The following is a 24,927-nucleotide window of genomic DNA, read 5'->3' as shown; positions in this document are numbered from 1 at the left end:
AAAATTCATTGCAGCATTATTTGTAATAGTAAAATATAGGAAACAATCTAAATGCTTACGAGTAGGAGACTTGTAAAAAAAAGTATATTACAACAAAACAAAGTAGTCACTGGAAGAATGAAGAAGTACTAATATATACTGATCTATAAGAATGTCCATATTGTTACATGAAAAAGCAAGTACAAAATTGTATTTGTAGCATGCTTTGTATATATTGATATAAAATATTTCTGATAAAGATTACACAAGAAATTGGTAATAGTGGTTTTATCTAGAGAGAGGATCTGAGTGGCTGGGAGATAGACAGGGGTAGGTAGGTGTCCCCTCTGTCTTTTTTTTTTTTAAAGATTTATTTATTTATTGTTAGAGAGAGAGGGGGCAGGAAGGAGGGGCAGAGGAAGGGGGAGAGAGAGTTCCAAGCAGGTGCCCTGCTAAGCGTGGAGCCTGACTCGGGCTTGATCTCAGGACCTTGAGATCATGACCTGAGCTGAAACCAAGAGTCGGTCGCTTAACCAATTGTGCCACCCAGATGCCCCAGAAGATGTCCCTTTTATTCTCTACTTTTCTTCTGGGGAGGAAAACCTTTAGAAAAATTGGAACTTTAAACCCAGTCTGATTTGGAGCCAAATTTACACTGCCTTTGTGGTGCAGAAGCCCTGAGCTGAGAAACTTACAGAAAACTTGGTCCAGCAGTGGAATATCCTACGACAGGGCCCCCACAGGGGATAATGGAAATGACCCCACATGAACACCTCCACCACTCAGGGCACCATCACCAGCCGGGCTCAGAGCTGTCATCTGGCCAGTGTTCTTCTGAGTCATCAGATTTCTCCATTTATTCTACTCTATGACTTTCCTGTCTCTGGGTTTCTAATGTTTTTTAAGCCACTGTGCTTAGCCACAGTGACAGACAGGTGGCCTCATGGTTCCCAGAACTAGTCCTGGTAAGCTTCATCACACCTGATGCCATCCCGCTCCATACTCTCTCCATTTCCCGTCTTGTGTTTGTTCTTCAGTTCTTTCTGACTATAACCTAGCGTTTACTTGGGCGTTTCTCTACAATGATTCTGGTTTTACAGCCTGGTTAATTTGTTTTTAGCTTGCCTAAGGTAAATTTCTTTTCAATATAACCCCGGCCCAGGACCTTCCTACCTCGGGGGAATTGCCCCAGACGCAGGTATGGGAGCATGCAGACACCACCCACTGAATGAAGCTTCTTTCTTTCTCCAAGACAGTTGGTCTCAGGGATTCTCCACTGCCCCTCCCCTGCATCCTTCTACTTCTCCTCAGTTCCACTGGTGGTCCTGGGAGAGTTTCTCTCCTCTCTCCACCTTTACCCTTAGGTTCATAGTTTCTTGTGCTGATAGAGAGTAAAGAATGATTTAGGGAGTACACATTTTTCTCTTCTACAAAAGGGCTGCTCTCCAAAGATTTTCTATTGAATTTGAACTAGCTTTGTCACAACTGACCTGACATTTTCTCTGCATTTTCTTTAACTCTATTGATGTCATTCTGCAAGGAGGTAATGAGTTTAGCATGTTGTTCACTCCCTACATTCTTGTATTCTTCCCAGTATTCCTTTTCACTGAGTTTCTCAAGAAATAGTTTCTCGGCGTTATTTATTTGCACGCGCATATCTGTTGAGAGAAAATCAAGACACCATGTCATTGCCATTGTTCTTGCAACCATGATACATTGCAATCCGATTTTATGAAGTTAAGGTCTGAAAGGCCTGCTACTAAAATGCTGTTAACTCATAAATACAATTTTTTATCTACAATGAAAGGAAATCTAAACTATTTCAACTATTGTTTATCCCTCATGATGCATAATCCAAGTAAAATTAAGCTTCCAATTATAAAACAGATGTGTGGTTTTAGGCTGTGACTGATAGGTTAATAGACTACCCATATGCCTAGGAACCCACAAGCTTAAATTATTCCCATGGTAGCTTGATAAGTGTCCTATTTTGTACATTATATCACATAGACTTTTTATTAATAAATTGTCACTTTTCTGACCATTGTGCCTCTGGGCAAAGCGAGTTCAATATATATCCTGTGCTGTCCCTGGCAACCATTTTTGTAAATAAATAGGTTGCTTCCATCATCTAAAGTTCAGTGTTTGGGACAGGACATTCCCTTGTGTGAGATGATACCATACAACAGTAATCTCAACATGTCTTCCCTGGTCCCTGCTTACAAACGCCTTCAGAGTGAAAGATAAATTCTCTAGTAAAAAATGACAAATACTGAGCTGTGTCACCCATATAAACCTTCAGTTTGCCCTGGGGCACTTGCTAAACATGATATTCTACTCCATCTTTAGGCTGGGTCTCATGCTTCTAGATATTTTGGAACTGGAAGTACTACAAGGAGCAGGGTACATTGAACTTAATGGCCCTTTGGCTCAGTGCCACACACCATCTTGTTTGAGAGCTCCCTGAAGGCAAAACCACATCTTATTCTTCTCAACAAAACCAGCACTTAGCACAGAGTCTGGCAATTAGTGCTCAATAAATGTTTATGGAATGGCTGAAGCATTGCAATCAGGCCGGGGGAATGTTCTTGAATATAGAGGAGTCCAGAAGGACTCCAGACACGTCTTTTTCCAAGGCTGTAAATAAGATCATGTATTTTTAAATCCCTTAATAAATGACACTTGCTATTGCCATTAAACAATGAATACTGCCGTAACCTGCCTGATGAGCTGCCCTCCTATCTGCTTAGACGGCTGCTGTCTCAGCCCTGTACTACAGTGAGCCTTTGAGGGAGGGTTGCTTACTGTCACTGAAGTCTTTGAAAGAGAGGTCCATGTCGTGGCTGTTGTTCTACTTTGCCAGAGCCCATGTCCCGCCCCTTCTCCTACCCCTTGTCAAATACGTAGGCCAATTACAGTGGCCCCTTCTCCTGGCTGTAGGGATTTGTCCAGTGGGGAGCATGTGTCTCAAGCTAGGCACATGCTCAGAGGCCTTCCCTGGACACACATTCACTGAAACTGGTGGAAAACATGTCTCTTTTGTCTCCATTTGGAGGTAAAGAGGATGTAAAGTGAGAAGTGTCCATGGTCTGAGTTCCAGCCTCATGAGGACAACAGCCTCAGAAAAAGGAGCCAACTTTCAGGGGCAAGACAGAGAGAGAAGAGGGGTAAGAGAAGGAGGGAGATGGCGGGGGGAGAGAAGGAGGGAGAGGCAGAGGAGATTTAAAAAAAGAAAAATGCTGAGATCTGACAGCACGTGAGGCTCTGGGTCCAGGTCCAGAGCACCCTGCCTTTTTTCTGTTTGGTTTTATGAAAAAATTAACACCCTCTTTATGTTTAGGCTAGTTTGGGTTAAGTTTTTATCCAGGCAACTGAAGAGTCCTAAATAAAAGGTGAAAAAAAGCAGTTACATCAGTCTTTCTCGAACCTTCCTGTGCATAGGAATCCCCCAGGATCTTGTCCCAGGGCAGATTCTAAGTCAGTAGACCTGGATGGGCCTGAGATTCTGTACTGCAACAAGCTGCCAAATGAAGCTGCCGCCGCTGCTCCCCAAACCCAGTCAGGTTACAGTGACTCCCTGGGACTAACAGAACAGCCTCACAAAGCCTTTTCCCATCCGCCTGTCCTCCGGCTTTCCCTCCCTCCCTCGGCATCTGTGGACTCCTCTTGTCCTTGGGCCACTGCACATGCCCAGGCCTCCTCTGCTGTGCTCAGTCACCCAGCTTGGCCCCAGTTGTGCATGACACACACGTCCCAGCACTCAGCCCAAACTGTAAACAGGCACACCTCGGCTAGCTGGGCCTATTTCCCTGCAAAGGCAGTTTAGTGAGCACATCTGAGTATCCTCTGTGGTCTCACTCCCATCTCAAGGGACTTATTAAAGTCCTCCTTCCAAACATAAACAGAAGTCTCCTGGAGAGGCGCCCTGCAAAATACAGTATCTACCACCTCATGACATCACCGCTGCCCATCAAGGGACGGGCCAGAACAGGCTTCTGGGAACAGTTGTGGAGACCCCTAAAAATGAAGTTTGCTGATTGATGGTTGACCTTGGCAACTATTTCATTCAAAACCACAAATATTTACAGATGGTGTGCTTGCTCTGTGTAAAGTGCTTGGGTCGGTAGGCTCTCTGAACTACTTGGAGAAATTCAGGGAATCTGGTCCTCATTTTGACTCCCAGCTCCTAGTACTGCTTCCTGAGAACACTCACATCTCTTCCCCAAGTTTTCCGGCTTCCTAGCTAGATGGTATGTATAGAGGTCCTGGCAAAAGTGGCTTGGGAAATCTTAGCAGCAAATTTAGGATAAAGGAATGAAAAATTTTTTTTAAAGGAATGCATGTGTTAAAATGATGTATGACTTAACCCAAGGGACCGTGGTATTTCCTAAGTCCATGGCAAGAGAGGTCATGCTCTTTCATCTTCTGCACCTACCATCATTTCTGTCCATGTGCTCCAACCTTCCCCCTTGCCAACTCTCATGCCTCTTCCCCCACCGAAATGGGGGGCTTAGCTCCCTTAATGATACTGGTGTGGGGGGGGCAGCTTCATGGCAATATTCACCCTGTTCCCAAGTCTGAACTGAGTTGGAAGCCAAAGAAGCTGCCAGACAAGAGAATTTCCCCAAAGAAAGAACAAATCCCCCCTGTGAGGACTTCAGGGTGGTAGCTGGCAGGCTGTTGTCTGGTGTCAAGAGCCAGGTGGTTTTCCTCTGCCTTGTTTTTGATCAGTGCCCTTCTTCTTCCTCCTCACTTGGCTCTAGTAGCTCTGCCCACTTGTTACTTCCCTCTCCTGCCCATTTATACACACGTGTGTGTGCCTGCGGTGGTAATGCTCTCATCTGAACATATTAGGGGACAAAAGCATGAACACATTCAAGAGATAACTTTAAGTTCCTAAGTCACCTTTCAAGTTTTCTTCCTGGTCTCTTTCAAACTTCCATTTTTCCTTCATTGCTTTTTCAACATCTTCTCTTGTTACAACTGGTAACCCGTCTGACTTCTCTTCACTCAGCTCCTTTAGTAGGTTCCGTATGTGCCAAGTCTGTTCATCCTTCAAGCGTTTGTTCTGTCGTGAAAATCAACAGTATGTAACTGCATCTGCTCAAGTATTTACCTTGACTTGCCTCAAAACCGATTCACACACTGAGGCTTGCAAAGTGAGAAAAAACCATTTAATGAAATAAGTTTATACAGTATCTCTAAGAGCTTATGGAACATGGAAGATGCAAAGTAAAATTAAACCCATCAACACAGTAACGGATGGATAGAAAGTTACGTTTAAAAAATTGTGTTATTAACCTCCCAGTCTATCACCCTAGGCAACAATCGCCTCAAAATCAACTCCAGCTCTAAAATAGGCAAAAAAAATCCAAAGATAGTGATCATTTAAAAAACAGTGAACATTAAAGTTAGACCTTGGAGGCTGATTTCTTCAGTCTCCCACTAAAACCTTCTTCTCCAGCGATCGTCACTCATTTGGTCAGTATTTATGAAGCATCTACCAGGCGGTCATCTAGACATTAAGAATACATCAGTGAACACTATATACAAAACACAGTGGCCCCTTCTCTTAGCCATAGGGTTTTGTCCAGGGGAAGCATGTGTCTCAAGCTAGGCACATGCTCAGAGGCCTTCCCTGGAAATACACTGAAACTGGTGGAAAACATGTCTGTTTTGTCTCCATTTTGAGGTTAAAAGGATGTAAGGTGAGGGGTGTCCATGGTCAGAGTTCCAGCCTCATGGGGACAATAGCCTTAGAAAAAGGATGCTTCCGTTGCAAAGATAAAAAATTAACCCAAAGTAGCCTAAGCATGAAGAGGATGTTAATTTTTTCACATAACCAAAAGGAAAAGGCAGGGTGCTACACCTGGCCCAGAGCCTCACGTGCTGTTGGATCTCAGCTTTTTCAAATTTTTAAAAATCTGCTCTCCCCGCCTTCTCTCTCATCCCCTCTCCTCCTCTGCTCCCTTCTTCCCCCCTTATCCCTCTTCCCTCTCTGTCATCCCCATGAAAGTTGGCTCCTTTGTAAAATGGTACAGCTACTCTGTTAAAAAGGATGTGCTTATAAACATTTGCTTACCATACAACTGAGCTCTTTGTACCAATGTCCATTTCTCCGGTTTGATAATGTGCTGTGGTTATATGTCATTGTTGGGGAAAGCAGGAAAATAGTAAGGGAGAAATTGATAATGTGCTGATAAATAATAAACATTCCTTATAAACATTTGCTTACCATACAACTGAGCTCTTAGGCATTTATCTCAGAGAAATGAAAGCTTATATTCACATAAAAACCTGTACACAAATGTTTCTAAAAGCTGTATTTATCATAGCCAAATACGGAAAACAACTCGCTTGTCTTTCAATAGGTAAATGGTTAAATAAATTGTGGTACATCCATATCACAAAATAAAAATGAATAAAAGGAACCAACTAATGATACATGCAGCAAACTGAATCTCCAGAGAATTATGCTGAATGAAAAAAGTCAATCCCCAAAGATTACTTACAAAGATTAATTACTAGTAAGTTATTTATATAATATTCTTAGAACAGCAAAATTATAAATATGGAGAACAGATTAATGGTTGCTAGGAGTTAATGAAGGGGTGGAATTGGGAGGGAGTGAGTGGCTGTAAAAGGACAATATGAGAGATGTTTATATTGATGGAAACGTTCTGTGTCTTGACTGTATCAATGTCAATATTGTTAATGTTAATATCCTACTTGTGATATTATACTATATTCCTGTAATATGTTATAGGAAACCAGGTTATGGTTACACAGGATCTCTGTATTATTTCTTATAACTGCATGCCAATCGATAATTATTTCAAAAAAGTTCAATTTAAAAAATCAAGGTCAATCAATATTAGCAACTGATAAACAATATATTGCTCTTTCATCAATTCTCAAATGTTCCATTTTCTTGAATGGAATAGATTCAAGTTTTGTTTCCTTATAAATAAATTGAATTACTTTGGCTTGACAAGAGTTATTTGAAAATGAAATATTTGTAGAAACTTGAATAATACCAATGGAACTATCCCTTGCCAAACTATTGCACTAATACTTTTTCCACATATGGACTTTTCCACTTATTTTTGTTAGAAGTGGAAAATTCCTTTATCAAGTATAATCTGAATACTAAATAAATCTTTATCTGATTTTATTTATGTTAGCTAATGGTAGTAAGGCGACAATCACCTCAAAATCAACTCCAGCTCTAAAATAGGCAAAAAAATCCAAAGATAGTGATCATTTAAAAACCACTACATAAAGAAATAATGTGTAATCAATCAACAAATTTTTCTCTTACTTTCCATACTTAGCACAATACTTGTCAAAGTGAATGCAGTCCTCTTTGATCAAACTTTTAACACATTGACTGTTCTTTTCTTTTTTTTTTTTTTATTTTTTTTTTAATTTTTTTTTTAAAGATTTTATTTATTTATTTGAGAGAGAGAGAATGAGAGAGAGCATATGAGAGGGGTTAGGGTCAGAGGGAGAAGCAGACTCCCTGCCGAGCAGGGAGCCCGATGTGGGACTCGATCCCGGGACTCCAGGATCATGACCTGAGCTGAAGGCAGTCGCTTAACGAACTGAGCCACCCAGGCGCCCATTGACTGTTCTTTTCAAACATATAATATTTTCATTTGTAAATTAAAATAGTATCATATGTCCTAAAAATGTAATTGAATGTTGCATAAATATGACTAAATCACAATTGGCATTATATGTAAATTTAATAACATCCATATTAAACTTCCCAAATCTCATAATGAATTTCAAATGGATGGGAAATGTGATTGACAACATGTTACAAAATTCACTATATCTGAAAAATTATTTTGAGTGATATATTGAAATACAGTTTAGTTAGCTATATTCACCAATGTGTTAAAGAAGAGACAGTTATCCTATAAAGTAGACAACTCTTATCCAAAGTAAGAATAATTGTCACACTATCAAATAGAAGAAAGGAGATTCAATAAATAAACTACAAAGAAAGGACTGATTTTGTTTTGTTATAAGGCCATCTCATGAACTTTACCTTTTTAAGTCTTTAAGATTCACAGGAGCAAGAACAGAAGTTGCCAAGATAGTACATAGATTTCTCCCTTACTATTTTCCTGCTTTCCCCAACAATGACATATAACCACAGCACATTATCAAACCGGAGAAATGGACATTGGTACAATGTTATTAAGTAAATTAGAGACTTTATTTGGATTTCCTCAGTTTTTACATGTGCTCATTTTAATTTTCTTGTGTGGGTATAAGTATTATGAAAATTTGTCATATATATATATATATATATATATATACACACACACACACATATATATGTATATATGAGAATTACCACCATATAGATGGCATTTGAAGTTGTGGTGTTAAGTAAGATCTTTAGAGTTAAAGAGAAGAGTTGAGATCAGAACCCTGGAAAATACTAATTTAGGGGTGGGTCCAGGAAAAGAGCAATGAGTGAAAAACAAGGAATGGTTGGTGAATAGGGGGGAATATTAAGGGAGAGTGATGTCCTGGCAGCCAAAGAGAGTTTCAAGATGACAGGGATGACCGCTGAAGGCCGGAGGGGTAAAGTGAGGACTATAAAGAGGCCATTGGACCCAGCTACTTGGTCATTAATAACTTCTGCCCTAGTAGTTGTGGTGGAACAGGAGTGAAAGAATGAACCAGAGGTAAGGAAGTGGACACAGTGAACTATGAAATGTCTAATGAGGTAAGTGGAGCAGTGAATGCAAACAGAACAGTCCAAATAAAACTCATACAAAGGAAGAGATGATATGTAGGAAGGAAGAGGGGTATTTCTGATTTTGCCCTAACTGAAAAGTATGTCTTGCTAATGAGTCATGTTTAACTTAGCAATTAAATATCCATGACCTCAAAAATTTTTCCTTCCACTGGTGTTAGTGTGAATCAACTCAATAAATATTTATTGAACACCCACACATGCTGGGCCCTTCTGGAGAAACAAAGGTAAGTAAGATTTGACTGCTGCTGCCTAAAGAGCTTTCAGTTTAATAATAGTGCTTTCAAATTAATAATAACATTTGTATGTAGCATTCCAGCTTAGTTTGGGGGAATGAAAAGGAGCTAGCCAAGAGAAGAGCATTCCCGGAAGATGAAACAGCCTGCATAAATGTACAATAACGAGCGAGACTGGGTTTTCTTTTTTTTTTTTTTTAAAGATTTTATTTATTTATTTGAGAGAGAGAATGAGATAGAGAGAGCATGAGAGGGGGGAGGGTCAGAGGGAGAAGCAGACTTCCTGCTGAGCAGGGAGCCCGATGCGGGACTCAATCCCGGGACTCCAGGATCATGACCTGAGCCAAAGGCAGTCGCTTAACCAACTGAGCCACCCAGGCGCCCGAGACTGGGTTTTCCAAGATTTAAAAGAAGCAAGTGGTAAACAGATAAGGTTAGAGAGGTGAGCAGAGGTCAGATTTTGTAGGGCCTCAAAGACTTTAGTAAAGAGCATGGATTTAATTTTCTGTACAGTAGGAAGCCACTGTAGGGTTTTAAGCACTGAAAGATTTACAGTATTCAAAAGGTTGCACCTTGGAAAATGTACTGAATTAAAGAAGGATGGGTAAGAGATGGTGGCGGCTTAAACTGGGGCAGTAACAGCATAAATGGAAAGAAACAGATACATACAGTGGGAGCTAGAGTCTGTCTCTCCATGCTCCTCACTGCTGGGTCCACTGATGACCCCAAAAGAAGACATAGGCCTATCCCATTCTTAGGTGAATCCTCATGAAAATAAGAATTTTGTTTCTGGCTTCAAATGAGGGGCTATGGGAAAGCAATTCTTCAGTCCTGGTCTGTTGTCCTTTCCACAACCAAATGGAAGTCCAAGGCTGACCCAGGAGTCCCAGTGGTGACCCCTGGGCTATGTGGATTGGTCCCTTGATGGCAGCTCACTCCTCTCCCATGCTGTGGATCTCATCATGTGGAACTGCATCCCAGCACCTAGACCAAAGTTCCCCTTTCCATTCTCATCCACAGACCTGAGTTTCTGTTTGAGTCTGATAAACAGACTTTAGTGACTGATCCTGGAGAATCATGAGAATGTCAGGGTCACAGTTATATCACCACCATGGCATGTCTGGCCCAATAAATGTTGCTGAATGAATGGCCAAATTAGCCCTATTTGGAAGACAGGAATGCCCATGCTACAGGAGGGAAACTGAGCCTCCTACCAGTTTGGGCCAAAATGATACCAGCACTAAGTTGTACAGTCAGGATGTAAACTCAGGTCTCTGACCCCAGACTCCATTAAAACTTGTAGATATAGGGGCGCCTGGGTGGCTCAGTCATTAAGTGTCTGCCTTTGGCTCAGGTCATGATCCCAGGGTCCTGGGATCGAGCCCCACATCAGGCTCCCTGCTCAACAGGAAGCCTGCTTCTCCCTCTCCCACTCCCCCCGCTTGTGTTCCTGTTCTCGCGGTCTCTCTTTCTGTCAGATAAATAAATAAAATCTTTAAAAAAAAAAAAACTTGTAGATATAGTCATTTTAGACAAAAGCCAAATAAAACAGTTAACTGTGGAAGTTTTAGAGTCCATATAAATGCTTTAATAGGGAATAGTGTCAGTATTTCCTCATTTATGAGACACCTTAAGGGATAAGTTGTGTTAATTATCACTTACTGCTTCCAAACTGTATTTCTGCCAGTCTTTAGTCATGATGGTCATATACAGCATGGCTTTGATATTCATTTTAATCTGATTTTATAAAAACAATATATCATCTTAAACATTAAATGAGTCACTTTAACAATTGAGATTATACTTTTCAAATAATATTTACATAAGCACCCTCTGAAAATTTAAAAACAAAAAGATACAGAAATTAAAAACGGAGAACCAATGTTTTATACTTTGGCTAAATAAGAAGTTAAAAGATAAATGTGATTTCAGAGCCTTAAAATTTTGAACACAAGATTCAGGGTCATCATGATCTAAATAACACAGATCAAGCTGACTTCCTTTGACATGGTAATTAATATAATAGGAACAGCAGTGCCCTCTAGCCTTAAATGTACCAAAAACTAAGATTGTAAATTAATCAATTCCAAGCACTAAAGAATTTCCTAGAATACATGTCATCATAATTCACAATTTTTTAAGGCATTTGTGTAAATGTTTAATAACTAGATATAAGCTTTATTTTTTTAATTTTTTAAGATTTTATTTATTTATTTGTCAGAGAGACAGAGTGCACAAGGAAGGGGAATGGCAGGCAGAGGGAGAAGCAGGCTCCCCGCTGAGCAAGGAGCCCGATGTGAGAATCGATCCCAGGACCCTGGGATCATGACCTGAACCGAAGGCATATGCTTAACTCACCGAGCCAGCCATGTGCCCCTAGATATAAGCTTTAAATGTTATACTTACTCTTTCATGATACTTTTGGTTCTTTTCTCTAAGTCTCCTTATTTGAGCCATAAATCGTTCTACTGCATTTTCTTTTATTTGACAGCTGATAATAAACAAAGATGTGTTACAATTACTTATCAAGGAAAATTAATGAGAAACAAATTTAAAAATTAAACTATTTAGATTGAAATAAAGTATTAAATATATTATAAAAACCCATTTAAGGATAAGATACCTTCTTAAGTGATTTTTTTGTGTGTGTTTCTGAGTATATTTGACTCACTAAAATATATATTGGAGAGGTAACTTCAAGTTTTTTTCCTAAATCAATCCCCATTTGCATTTCACAGTCATAATTTTTATACTTTCTAATTATCTATAAATAATTCAGCTTAAAGGGAACATAGGGAAGCGCACACAGAAAACATGCTTTCTAGAATTCTAAAAAATTCAGACAAAAATAACAAAACAAAGACTTTATAAGGGCAGGCACATCTTCTTGAAATAGTAAGATAAATGAGGCATACCTTTGGTTCAAGTTCGTTAGTATGCCATCTCTTCTATAAATAATAAAAGCTTTCCTGACACAAACACATTTCTTTAATACCCAACAAGATTTGTTGAGCATCTGTCAGGTACAAAGGAGAGATATAACAGTGCAGAAAGACTTTGGTATAGGCCGTTTGACAGCTATTTGAAGTCCTAAGTATATCTCTATCTCTCTTTTACCCAGCAAATCTTGTAACTTTAAATCTGAGACCAAAGTAACACAATGGAAACAGCTCTGCATAAATACCTTGCCTCAATTAAAACAAAACAAAATAAAAATACAGCACCTCTGTGGTGTAGTGAACAGAGAGGTCGTTACAGAATGAGAAACTCTTGTTTGCCATCTTGTCCCTGTCACTTCTCACCTGTATGATCTCAGGCAAGTCACTTCTCTGAGCATCAGTTTCCAAGCTATCAGTGGTGATAACAATACCTAGCTCTAATCCTATAAGGATTAAAATAAGAAATTGCATGTGAATGTTTCTAGCATAAAGTAAGTGTTTAGTAAATTTCAGTTGAATTTGAATCTTATATCAGTCCTGCTTCTCCACTAACTGCCTAAGGACTCTCACCCTAGTTAGGCTGTGGCTTACTCCTCTGTAGGTAAGACAATTGAAGGGGAAGACCTCGATACTGTTTCAGTTCCAAAATTCTGCAGTTTACATTGATCATTGTTCCCTTTCATGCAGTCACACAGACAACACATAACAGCACGTACGAGATTCAATGAGCCGCTGCTCTGTGCCCAGTATTGTTTATGGCATTATGGAGTTGGTGTTGAACAAGACCTCCATGACCCTTGCCTGCAAGGAGCTTACATTTTACTAGACAATGAAGAAGTAAACACCCAAACATACTACTTACCCATTGTTATGGGGGAAACAGCAGGCTATGACAGGGGTAGTAAATGGAAGGGACTACTATAAACAGGGTGGTTTCCACACAGTAGTAGGTATAAACCATCTTTTTACTTCTCACCTAAAGCTTAGATGTGGGGGCACCTGGGTGGGTCATTCGGTTAAGCATCTGCCTTCAGCTTGGGTCATGATCCCAGGGTCCTGGGATGGAGCCCCGCGTCGGGCTCCCTGCTCAGTGGGAAGTCTGTTTCTCCCTCTCCCTCTGCTGCTCCCCCTGCTTATGCTCTCTCTCTCTCTCTGTCAAATAGATAAATAAAATCTTAAAAAAAATAAAGCTTAGGTGTGCAAAAATTCTGAAGGAGTGCCTTCTCTAGCTACCATTTTTAAGGAGAAAAATTAAAATATTGTAAATGAGAATTATCTGAGAAAGGCCTATGCAAATGTATGAAAATTATGCAATTTCTGCAATTATAAATATGGTAACCTAATTCATTCTCTGCATGGGTGAAGCAGGCAAATGAATCTCAAGTATATGGTGTCCCTTGGAGACCAAGTCTTTGTGTGGTCTGGTTAATAGACTTACTCCTGGCTTCAGCTGAGAGGCTTCCTTGGTGATGACTGAGCATGCAAAAATGGGTCTGGAGACTCCACCCAGCCCCAACCCCAGATACTGCATGGCACACACTTATACTAAAAAAATTATTTCTCATTTATTTGAAAATCAAATTTAATTTGGCATCGTATAATTTTATTTGCTGTACCTGGCAAGCTGACACTTAAGTCTACCACCCCTCCGCTCATAGCAGTTAGGAGCAAATGACCTGGGGCTTTGTCTCGTGTTCCTTGGGAGCAGTTCAGAAAGATCTGAGTGGCACCAGCAGGCCTCAGGGGCAATTCTGAGGTGCCCTAAAGGTTTTGGTGGCTTCGTTGCTCCAGTTGTGGCTCACATGGTAGTTGTAGGTCTAAGTTAGCTGAGCCTTTCCTTGGAATTTACTTCAACCTCCATGGGTCTCATGAAGATGAAACTGAACTTCAGAACTCCACACTATCAGCCACTTGGGAATTCGAGCTTCACTGTTTTCTATATACTTTTTCCTTTTCAGATCTCCCTCAGATGCCATTGTACGCACATGTCACACTAAATATTGAAGCAAGTGGGATGATAAGCCAATGAGATAATATATATTAATGTGGTTCGAAAAGGATACACACTATTCTAAAGCACAGTGATAGGAAATGGTTAGTAATACAACAGGTCACCTTTTCCCTTCCCTCTCTGTATTACTAAGATGTTACTAATGTGTCAACTTTCTCCCTCCAGGCAATTTCACTGAAAATTCAGAGAAGGAAAACAAATAAATCTGGATTTTTTTTTTTTTTTTAGAGAGAGAGAGAGAGTGAGAGCATGGGGTGGGAGGGGTAGAGGGAGAGGGAGAGAAAGACTCAGTGCAGAGTCTGACATGGGGCTCGATCTCATGACCCCAAGATCACGACCTGAGCTGAAACCAAGAGACAGATGCTTAATGACTGTGCCACCCAGGGGACCCTAAATTTGGATTTTTAAAAAGAATTTATACTTATATCTATTTTTTAACCTATAATCATAATCACACCTATTTCTATATTCATACTCATTGTAGAAAACTGGGGGAAAAACAAGTATAAAGGAAGAAATTAAAACCACCTTTACCTAGAGATGATGATTACTTTATAGATTTAGCATTGGCAGTCTCAGCTCTTAAACAACCATAGAGGATCATGACTTTATCTTTTGGGGATAGATTAAAAAAATGTTTAGTTGTTCAGAAATCATTGACTACCTACTATGTTCTCCCAGCTCTTTGTTAGATGAGATTGTATAAGAGAATTATAAGATGCTGCCAGGGGATCCTTGGACAATCCTTTCTCAGAAAGTGAGGGGATGTTTTGGCTATTGGTCATGTGACAAAAGTTCTGTCACCTGGGAACACATGCAATGAGTCAAGTGTCCCTAACAGAGTGACAGTGTAAAGCAAGGCCTTGACTGTTCCAGTCCACAAGACTATTTATTTAGTCTTAACAGGGAGAACAAAAGCATGAGATGTTCAATTTATATCTTGCACTAGATCATGAGAATTTTTAAATGTTTGTCTCTTTGTAAACCTCTGTGAAAGAACAGAAATACTGGCCTCTGACTGACCTAGAAGAGAAAGAAACAATTGTATCTGGATGTCACCAACGTAAACCATAGGAGCAAATTAGAGACCAGATTGTATTCACAGAGCCTGAGTTTTTGTCCTACTCTCCAAAGATGAGACGAGGGAAGTTTTCGGTTACGCTGACAAATGAGGGCAGGTGGTTTCTGGTTATAACTTAATGTCTCAAGTAGAAAATAAAGGGGAACTTTGTTAAAATTCCCTTCCCATGCGTGTTTCTCTCTTAGTGTTCTGACTCTTTCACTCACTGAAAAGAATAGACAGATAGATTTGGAGTTTCTCAAGGAGAAGGAAATGGATTTTCTCTGAATGTTGTTAAGAATAAATCTCTTAAAGACCAGCGTCACCAGCATCACGAGCTCTGCACATGCAGCCTTTTCCCCCTCCAATAAATAGTTTCCCAGTCCCAAATCCCAAATGCTTCACGGGGCTTGGCTTATCTCACCCTTACCCATGCCACCAGTCTGCTCTTACCCTCTCTCCCGCACTCTGCCTTCTCTCTGTTCCTGGACTCTGTAAAGCTCTCCCTCACCCCAGCGTCCTTTCCATAAGCCTTTCTCTCCTCCACCCTATGTCTCCATAACACCTGTTCCTCTGCCAGGGATCAGCTCAAAAGTACCTCCCTCAAACAAGCTTTTCCTGACCTCTCTGACCATATCAAGTCCTTTAGTTAAACTGTTACACAGGACCCTATACTTTTCTTTTGTAGTGTCTTAACTGTAGCTATGCAATTTTTTAAAAAAGCTTCAAGTATTTATCTAATGTCTGTCTCCTCTGCCTCATCAAGGCAGGAACTGGGTGGTCTGTTTGCTGTTGTCCCCCAGCACTTGCCTTGGACTTGGTAAACATTCAAGCACTTGTTCAGTAAATGCATGAAGTACATGTTTTTGTTAAAAAATTATTTTTTAAAAATGTTAATTCCAGTATAGTTAGCGTACAGTGTTATATTAGTTTCAGGTGTACAATATAGTGATTCAACAATTCTATACATTCTCAGTGCTCGTCATGGTAAGTGTACTCTTAATCCCAATAACCTATTTCACCCATCCCCCCACCCACCTCCCCTCTGGTGACCATCAGTTTGTTCTTTGTAGTTAAGAGTCTGTTTTTGACTTGTGTTTTTTTTTCTTTGTTCATTTGTTTTGTTTCTTAAATCTCACATATGAGTGAAATCATATGGTATTTGTCTTTCTCTGACTGACATTTCACTTAGCATTGTACTCTGTAGTTCCATCCATGTTGTTGCAGATGCTAAGATTTCATTCTTTTTTATGGCTGAGTAATATTTCATTAAATTATTTATATATTATTTATATTTATATATAATAATGAGATATAGTTATAATAATACATAATTATATAATTTTATAAATATACAATTATATATATTATGTATAATGAAATATATATATATGCATATCTATATATATTATCCATTCCTCTTTATCCATTCATCTATCGATGGACATCTGGGCTGCTTCCATAGTTTTGCTATTGTAAAGAATGCTGCAATAAACAGGGATGCATGTATCCCTTTGAATTAGTGTTTCTGTATTTTTTGGGTAGTGTAATTACTGAGTCTGTAAGGTAGTTCTATTTTTAACTTTTTGGGGAATTTCCATACTGTTTTCTACATGGCTAGATCAGTTTGCATTCCTACCAACAGTTGACAAGGTTCCTTTTTCTTCACATCCTCACCAACACTTATTGTTTCTTGTGTTGTTGATTTTAGCCATTCTGACAGGTGTGAGGTGATACCTCATTGTAGTTTTGATTTGCATTTCCCTGATGATGAGTGATGTCGAGCATCTTCTCATGTGTCTGTTGGCCATCTGGATGTCTTCTTTGGAGAAATGTCTGCTCAAGTCTTCTGCCAATTTTCAACTGGATGTGTGTGTGTGTGCGTGCGCTGAGTTGTATCAGTTCTTTATATATCTTTATATATCTTATTCTATATGTCATTTGTGAATATCTTCTCCCATTTAGTAGGTTACCTTTTAGTTTTGTTCATCGTTTCTTTTGTTGTGCAGAGCTTTTTATTTTGATGTAGTCCCAATAGTTTATTTTTGCTTCTGTTTCCTTTCCTTCAGGAGACATATCCAGAAAAATGTTGCTATTGCTGATGTCAGAAAAATTACTGTCTCGGCTCTCTTCTAGGATTTTTATGGTTTCAGGTCTCACATTTAGGTCCTTAATCCATTTTGAGTTTATTTTTGTGCACGGTGTGAGAAAGTGGCCCAGTGTCATTCTTTTGCATGTGGCTGTGCAGTTTTCTCAACACCATCTATTGAAGAGACTGCTTTTTTTCCATTGGATATTCTTGCCTCCTTTGTCAAAGATTAGTTGACCATATAAGCATGGGTTTATTTCTGGGCTTTCTATTCTGTTCTATTGATCTGTGTGTCTATTTTTGTGCCAATACCATATTGTTTTGATTACTACTGCTTTGTAGTATATCTTGAAATCTGGGATTGTGATACCTCCAGTGTGGTTCTTTTTTAAGATTGCTTTAGCTATTTGGGGTCTTTTGTGGTTCCATACAAAGTTTAGTATTATTTGTTCTAGTTCTGTGGAAAATGCTATTGGTATTTGGATAGGGATTACATTAAATGTGTAGATTGCTTTAGGTTGTATGGACATTTTAACAATATTTGTTCTTCTAATCCATGTGCATTTGTTTGTGTCACCTACAGTTTCTTTCATCAATGTTTAATAGTTTTCCAAGTACAGGTCTTTTACCTCCTTGGTTAAGTTTATGCCCAGCTAGGGGCGCCTGGGTGGCTTAGTTGTTAAGCATCTGCCTTCGGCTCAGGTCATGATCCCAGGGTCCTGGGATCGAGCCCCACATCAGGCTCTCTGCTCAGCAGGAAGCCTGCTTCTCCCTCTGCCACTCCCCCTGCTTGTGTTCCCTCTCTTGCTGTCTCTCTCTCTATCAAATAAATAAAATCTTAAAAAAAAGAAAAAATTACGCCCAGCTATTTTATTCTTTTTGGTGCAATTGTAAATGGGATTGTTTTTCTTAATTTCTCTTTCTGCTACTTCATTATTAGTGTATAGAAATGCAACAGATTTCTGTATATTGACTTTGTATCCTGCGGGTTTCTTGATTTCATTTATCATTTCTAGCAGGTTTTTGGTGGAGTCTTAGGGTTTTCTATATATAGTGTTATGTCATCTGCAAATAGTGAAAATTTTACTTCTTCCTTACCAATATGGTTGACTTTTATTTCTTTGTCTTTTCTGATTGCTGTGGCTTGGACTCTGTTGAATAAAAGTGGTGAGAGTGGACATCCTTGTCTTGTACCTGACCTTAGGGGAAAAGCTCTCAGTTTTTCACCACTGAGTATGATATTAGCTGTGCAGTTTTCATAGATGGATTTTATGACATTGAGGGATGTTCCTTCTAAACCTACTTTGTTGAAGGTTATGAAGTATATTCTTATGTGGAAAAGACTGAAATGAATTCATTCATTCCCTAAGAATTACACATTAAAACACCTACCGTGTGCCAAAAACTGAGGTTCAAGATCTCTCCAGAGATTTACTGTTTATGAATTGGATAAAACATAAACATAGAGTATCTTACCTCTAGTTTTGTCTCCAGCTCCTGGGAGTGAGACACTAGGAAATATTTTTATTAAAAATAATTGCATCATTTGGATTTGGTCTGCAGCCACTGGAAATAATACTCATTGGAATGTCTAGAAATGAAAAATCGTTTGCTCTTCTATAAATGTACATGAACTATTCTATATTGTACTTTAAGAGGTAAGTCAGCCAGCTGTTACATACAAACTGCGTATACAGCATGTGGGAAAGTGACCAGTAGAGGGAGAGAGGGAGTCAAAACCACATTAACAAATGCTGTTTCATTGCTACTACTTGGAATATGTTATAGTCAAAGTTTCAGAAACTTTTAAAAAGATGCACATAGCACAAGAGTGCATTTATGCTTCCAATCTAACTCCAGTCTAGCTCTCTTGACAGCTTTTGAGTACATCACTTTCCATTTGGAGTTACATGAATCTTAACAGTGATTTCCATTTACATATGGGAATGTTTGGATTCCATAATCTAAGCTTACTGGTAGTCTAGAAGTGCTTCACTGGTAGGCAATTTGACTTCTTTGTGTGGCCCATCTTGAATATCCTTTTTATTTGCTTTCGCTGTGTTATCCATTGTATTGCTTAGTTAGTAAGAAGCATACCTGTTTAGAAAAGAAACAGGGAAAGTAAATAAATTCCGTCTTTGCCCCTCTACTTGTGCTTACTCAAGATGAGGAACTGCTGGGACTTAATTTAAAACTGTTTTTTCCATTCAGATTTCCATGTCCCCAGACCTATCATCCACCACAATGCTGGGACATCACGAATCAATGGATTCTTGAGTCTGGTAAGTTCCATGTTTGGCCAGGTACAGCATTTCCCCACCCAAAACTTTCTTTTTTTTTTTTTTCTTTTTTTTTTTTTTTAAAGATTTTATTTATTTATTTCAGACAGAGAGAATGAGAGAGAGAGAGCACATGAGAGGGGGGAGGGTCAGAGGGAGAAGCAGGCTCCCTGCCGAGCAGGGAGCCCGATGCGGGACTCGATCCTGGGACTCCAGGATCATGACCTGAGCCGAAGGCAGTCGCTTAACCAACTGAGCCACCCAGGCGCCCCCCACCCAAAACTTTCTGAGAGACTCATCCCCTTATATTATCCATCTACAACTGTTGTCCCTATCGAGATCTTTTAAGAACAAGGACTAAACTTTTTCAGCAATTTTTTTCTCCGCAGTGTTTGGCAAAGTGCACTGCATGTAGTAGCAGCTCAGGAAATGTCTGTTACTTTTTTTAAATTAAGATAAAACAAAAGCACAACTTTCTATGGGCACCAAGAAACTAGAATCCAAAAGATCAGGTTTGACCAGGGTTGTTATAAAGAGCAAATAAAAGCACATATTCAAATGTTTTTTAAATGGCTAAGAGGTTTACAAATGAAAAATAATAGTAATAATAATTATTATTAACAGTAACTGCTCATCAGCTATTAATTGCTTTTTAATCAATAATAAAAATTATCAAAAATAATATATTTTAAAAGTAAAAAATTAGGTCCACTATTTTTATAGTAAGCAGGAATAACTCATGGATTTTGTATAGGTACTAAAGTACTTCTTTTCAGATTATATAGTCTTCGGTAACAGATTTTTATCTAATTTCCATTAATCTCAAAAAAATGAGTGCCTAAACTTTAATCAATGTATTAGTAGTTGAGTATGGTAGAAAGAATTTAGCCTTTTTAATGATTTATTTGATGGCTGGAAACTCCATGAGAGTGGGAATGATATAATTCTTGTGCATTAATCTATTTCCCCACCTAGCACAAGTAGATGCACAATAAATTCTTGTCAAATGAAAAAATGGATGGATGAATCAGGGAGACATGTTTTAATCCCAGATCCACCACCTATTGTCAATGTGACCTTGAGTAGGTTACTTAATCTTTTTGAGCTTCAGTTTCATTATCTGTAAAGTGAGAGCAAAAATCTTACTCTAAAAGCCATTGTAAGGATTAAATAAGCTAATATTTTAAGCACCTAGCATAGTGGCTGATATACAGAAAGAGTTTAGTTAAGTATTATGGCCATTTGGTTAAAGCTCCAGATCATGCTTCTTCAAACTCCAGGTACCTATAAAGCAGAGGATGTCTGCTTGCTGCCAAGTATGATGATATGTGGAAAAACTAATCCATGCGGTCTGCTATTGTCAACCTTCATCATTGATTTGGGTCACTGAATCGGCAATCCACATAGATCACTGAGATCCACAGTGGAAAATCTCTCTGAAATGAAATACATTTTCCGAGACCTCGAGCCAGGCTCAGTCTTTGTGTCTCAGACTTTTCCAGCCAAGGGTGTTCATCTCTCTATTCTAACAGATTCGAGTATACCTGAATGCAAACACACTATAACACCTTCCCACTGAAAAGCACACAGGTGACACAACAGAAAGACTTAGCACATTAGGACAGAATAATATATTAAAGTGGTATCTTCTCAGATACGAAAGTATTGTGAACAATTCCATAAACGACACACTAAAATGTGTCATTATACCATCACGGTTCACAGAAACTTATCAGCTGAGAAAAAAAGTGCTTTCGTTTTAGATGCAGAGTTGAATTTTAATATTATTTTCTATTTTAGAATTAGACTTTTTAACTTGACTATTGTGCAAAAAGATAACATGCTGACCAGTGTTTCATTTTACAACAATAAGTTACTATTTAACAGTGATTTTTATTATAAATATTTCATTTAAAAGTTAAAACAAATTCTAACCTTGATCTCTCGTTTTCTTTCTGAGTCATATGGAAGAGATCAAGTGTTACAGTTTCCACCTACAGTACCCATCTGGTGCTGGGGGAAAAATGACCTCATCTTGTTCAATTACCTCAGTTACCTGGCTCTTAGGTTTTCAGTTCTCTGCCTAAAGTATAATTAGTTATGTAACTGCAGCTCATGGAAAAGGACTTTAATAAAATATGAGTGAAAATGTGGATCCATGAAGCACAAATGATTGATGCATAAACTCTATTAATATTCATTGTTTCACATACTTTCCAGAAAATTAGTAAGCATTGGCTTGCCCTCTTATTAGATGTATTTTTGCAATGAGCTCATGACTTTACTTCAGGAAGTACTTCTACATTTGATACGGTCCTACAAGCAGTGGGAGTTTCATAAACATTTACAAGGATTTACAGTTCCTGACCATCTAGAGGATTTCTAACTCTGCAAAGGGTGAGCATCATAGAAAAAAAATTTCACAAAGTAACATAATTATCTTCCAGGCAGGTTTCACATAGACTAATTCTTGACAGAGGGACACCTAATCTGTCTATCAGTAACTGCAAACATCTATTCAGCACCAGCTCTGTGCATGGCTTTACCTGGCCCTTAATTATAAAATATGGAAGAGACAAGGTCTCTACTCAGACAGATGGGAAGAAAGAAGCATACTCCAGCAGAACTTTAAGAAAATAATGAGCAACTTTAAAAGACTAGCAAGATTGTGCAGGTAATGAAGGCTCCGGAGATCTCTGCCCACAGTGTGACCTTTTGTGCTGTTTTTCCTCTCCCAGCTCTGTTTGGGCATTCAATAACATACGCCATGGAGGGAGGGCAGGCAAGGAGGCTGGGTTTGAAAGACTCAGGTCTCCAGCCTTTTCAGAGACCACCCCATAATCACTTTCCATCAGAAAATGTTTCAAAATATATTCCCTGAATGCTTCTCAGTGAAAAGTAAGAAGTCTGTTTGGATAAAATGGACATATAATAGCCATCTTCTTCAAATATGCTGTTACCCCATAATGCTTTACTTGACTCTGCAAAATCACCCAAAAACAAAGAGTGCATTGTCAGGATCCTGGCTCAATATCTAGAAAGTCCTAATGACTTTTTTCATGACTTTGTGGAGCCACGAATATCCAGAAGCCTCCTAATGACTCTTTTCAAATTTTGTGGGGTCTGGGAGGGATGGCAGTTCTGCCCTGATACCTTTCTGGACATTTGGAATGAATTCTGATGTTTGTTAGCCAATGTTTTTACATAAAAATGTAGATTAAAATGGAAGATATTTACTTAATAACATTAGTAATAGCAAAAGTTCTGAATAAGATTCCATCAGAGGTTTAGTTAAAAGATCTCTATATGGGTGTTGGAAGTCTTGAAGTCTATCTAGTGCTGACTCTGCCATTAGCTAGCTATAAATGTGTAACTCTAATAAATAATAATAATAATGTCTAATATCTCACTATAGTGTTAATTGCAATATATATTTGAAAACATTCATGGCATTCATCCTCAACAAAACACAACTCCTTTAATACTGAATAACAACTAATCACTTCAACAAACCATCTTTGGGTTTTCAAAAATATATGTTGGCACATAGGCCAGCATCTCCCATGGATGCAAACTGGATGTTCAATAAATGTTTAATTTGAATGACTGACTTGCAAGTAATGTGTACTCACTTTCTTTACCAATGGCCCTATTTATTTGCTCATAATATTGTATATACCCTTAATTTAGAAAGTAAAATTTATTTATTTATTTATTTATTTATTTATTTATTTAAAGTATGCTCCATGCCCAGTGCAGAGCCCAACATGGAGCCCAATGTGGGGCTCAAGACCCAAGCCAAGATCAAGAGTCGGATGCTCAACTGACTGAGCCACCCAGGGGTCCTGAAAGTAAATTACTTTCAAATTCAAATTCTCACTTATGGTAAAACATACTTTTAATACAATTTTTAAGTGTTTTAGAAATGTTCTTCAGTGTATCTTAAAAAACCCTGAATTCATTTAAAGCTTTTCAGTAGTGAGAATATCACCTAAGAGTTAGCTTAAAACAAATTCAGTTCTCCTTTTTTATCGATTATGTATATACAGCCCAAAGCAGCTTTAAAATGTAAAACACAGCCAGTTTGGAGATATGTTAAACCACCATATATTCAAATTAAGGTATTTAAAAATATTTGGATAAAAGTGCCTGGTTGGCTCAGTCTCAGGGTTGTGAGTTCAAGCCCCATGGTATGCAGCCTACTTAAAATTAAAAAAATAAAGTTGTATGGAGCCTACTTAAAATAAAAAAAAAATAAAGTTAACTATTATTAATGTACCTTATATTTTAAAAAATAATAAATAAATAAATAAATAAAATATCTGGAGAAATGATATTTTTAACTTTCACTTGCCTAATTGATGATTTATGTTACATGACCATGTATTTTCTTTACCAATGCAAATCCTTTGGTCAGTGGCACATTTCTGAACTGCAGTTCTCAAATTATACTGGATTCTTACCTTAAAAATTGGTCTGCCTTCTGATCCAGAATTGCTCATGACATAGTTTGAAAAGCACTATATTATACTAACTTCTCTAGCAACCAGAACTACATTTCCCCCCCAACTCCTGCTGTCTTTCAAGCTTAGAAATGTCACATTTTCACATTCATCGTGAAAAAATATTGTGAGCATAATGGAACTACAGGTAGTATTTTCATCCTCTGATGGTGGAGGAGAACAAAAAGGCTTCTAGCTTCAAAGAACAGTGGTGAATATGAAGAAAATCTATTGGAGCCAGGTCTTGGGGTGGCAATAAGGAAATCCATGAGGGGTTATCACACACGTAGTGATAAATACCCAATCTTGTTATTTTCCTTCTCTGCCTTCACAGAAATATATATGTGTATACATATTTTTTTCTTCAATGGGACCTCCCATTGAATTCCACCTCCCAACCACCTCCTCAACTCTCTTGCCCAGCAGAAAATTAATCATGGAGTAAGAAGGGGGGTGAAGAAGCAAGGTACTATACAAATCTAACAAATTAATAAAAGAAATAAACTAAGTGTCCTGTTCAGAAGGATGTTGCAGCATCCAGGGCAAGGAGCTGAAGCCAATCTGTGGATTGGGAGGGTGAGGGTGAGGCCATCAACAACACTCAGGGCACTACCCACGCGGGAGGGCTATTGTGCTCATCCGGAGAAGGATGCAGGATGTGTGAGCCTTCACTCAAAAGGCATTCACAAGACTGGGAATGCAGTGAGAAGAGCACTACGCAGAGCAAGACTTGAGTCTAGTCCCAGCTCCTCCACTAATGAGTTTTATAACCTCGAACAAGCCTCAAAACCCCTCTGACCCTGGGTTCTCTTCCATCTTTCCTGCCTCCTGGCAGGGTTATCAAGAAAGCTCAAATGATTTGGGAACACTGTCAAGCAGAAAGCTCCATACAAATGGAAGGATTCGTTTACTGAGCATCTACTGTGTACGAGAGGCTGTGAGGGCACCATGAAAGTTACAAATCTGAGTCAAATTCAGATCCTGTCCTCCAGGAGCAGAAGATCTAGAAGGGCAAATAAGCAACGCATCCGGGGATTCAACTGCGAGGAAAGAGAG

The 24,927-nt window shown here is 38.8% G+C and overlaps 1 protein-coding gene across 1 annotated transcript in view; it reads right to left on the bottom strand.

Moving 5' to 3' along the window:
* The window catches only part of CCDC83 (coiled-coil domain containing 83), a 39,952-nt gene extending 20,793 nt beyond the window's left edge, over positions 1–19,159 (bottom strand). Inside the window, exons 1-4 of the mRNA XM_021686474.1 lie at positions 19,065–19,159; positions 11,398–11,482; positions 4,885–5,047; positions 1,470–1,637 (exon numbers count right to left, since the gene is read on the bottom strand). Of these exons, the coding sequence (XP_021542149.1) occupies positions 1,470–1,637; positions 4,885–5,047; positions 11,398–11,482; positions 19,065–19,159 (511 nt within the window). The remainder of the gene's footprint in view (positions 1–1,469; positions 1,638–4,884; positions 5,048–11,397; positions 11,483–19,064) is intronic.
* Between the last annotated feature and the right edge of the window lie 5,768 nt (positions 19,160–24,927).

This window comes from Neomonachus schauinslandi, chromosome 11 (genome assembly GCF_002201575.2).
Source record: "Neomonachus schauinslandi chromosome 11, ASM220157v2, whole genome shotgun sequence".
NCBI classification, from domain to species: Eukaryota; Metazoa; Chordata; class Mammalia; order Carnivora; family Phocidae; genus Neomonachus; species Neomonachus schauinslandi.
The sequence above is the reverse complement of the archived record's forward strand: the minus strand, read 5'-3'. Positions and strand labels throughout refer to the sequence as shown.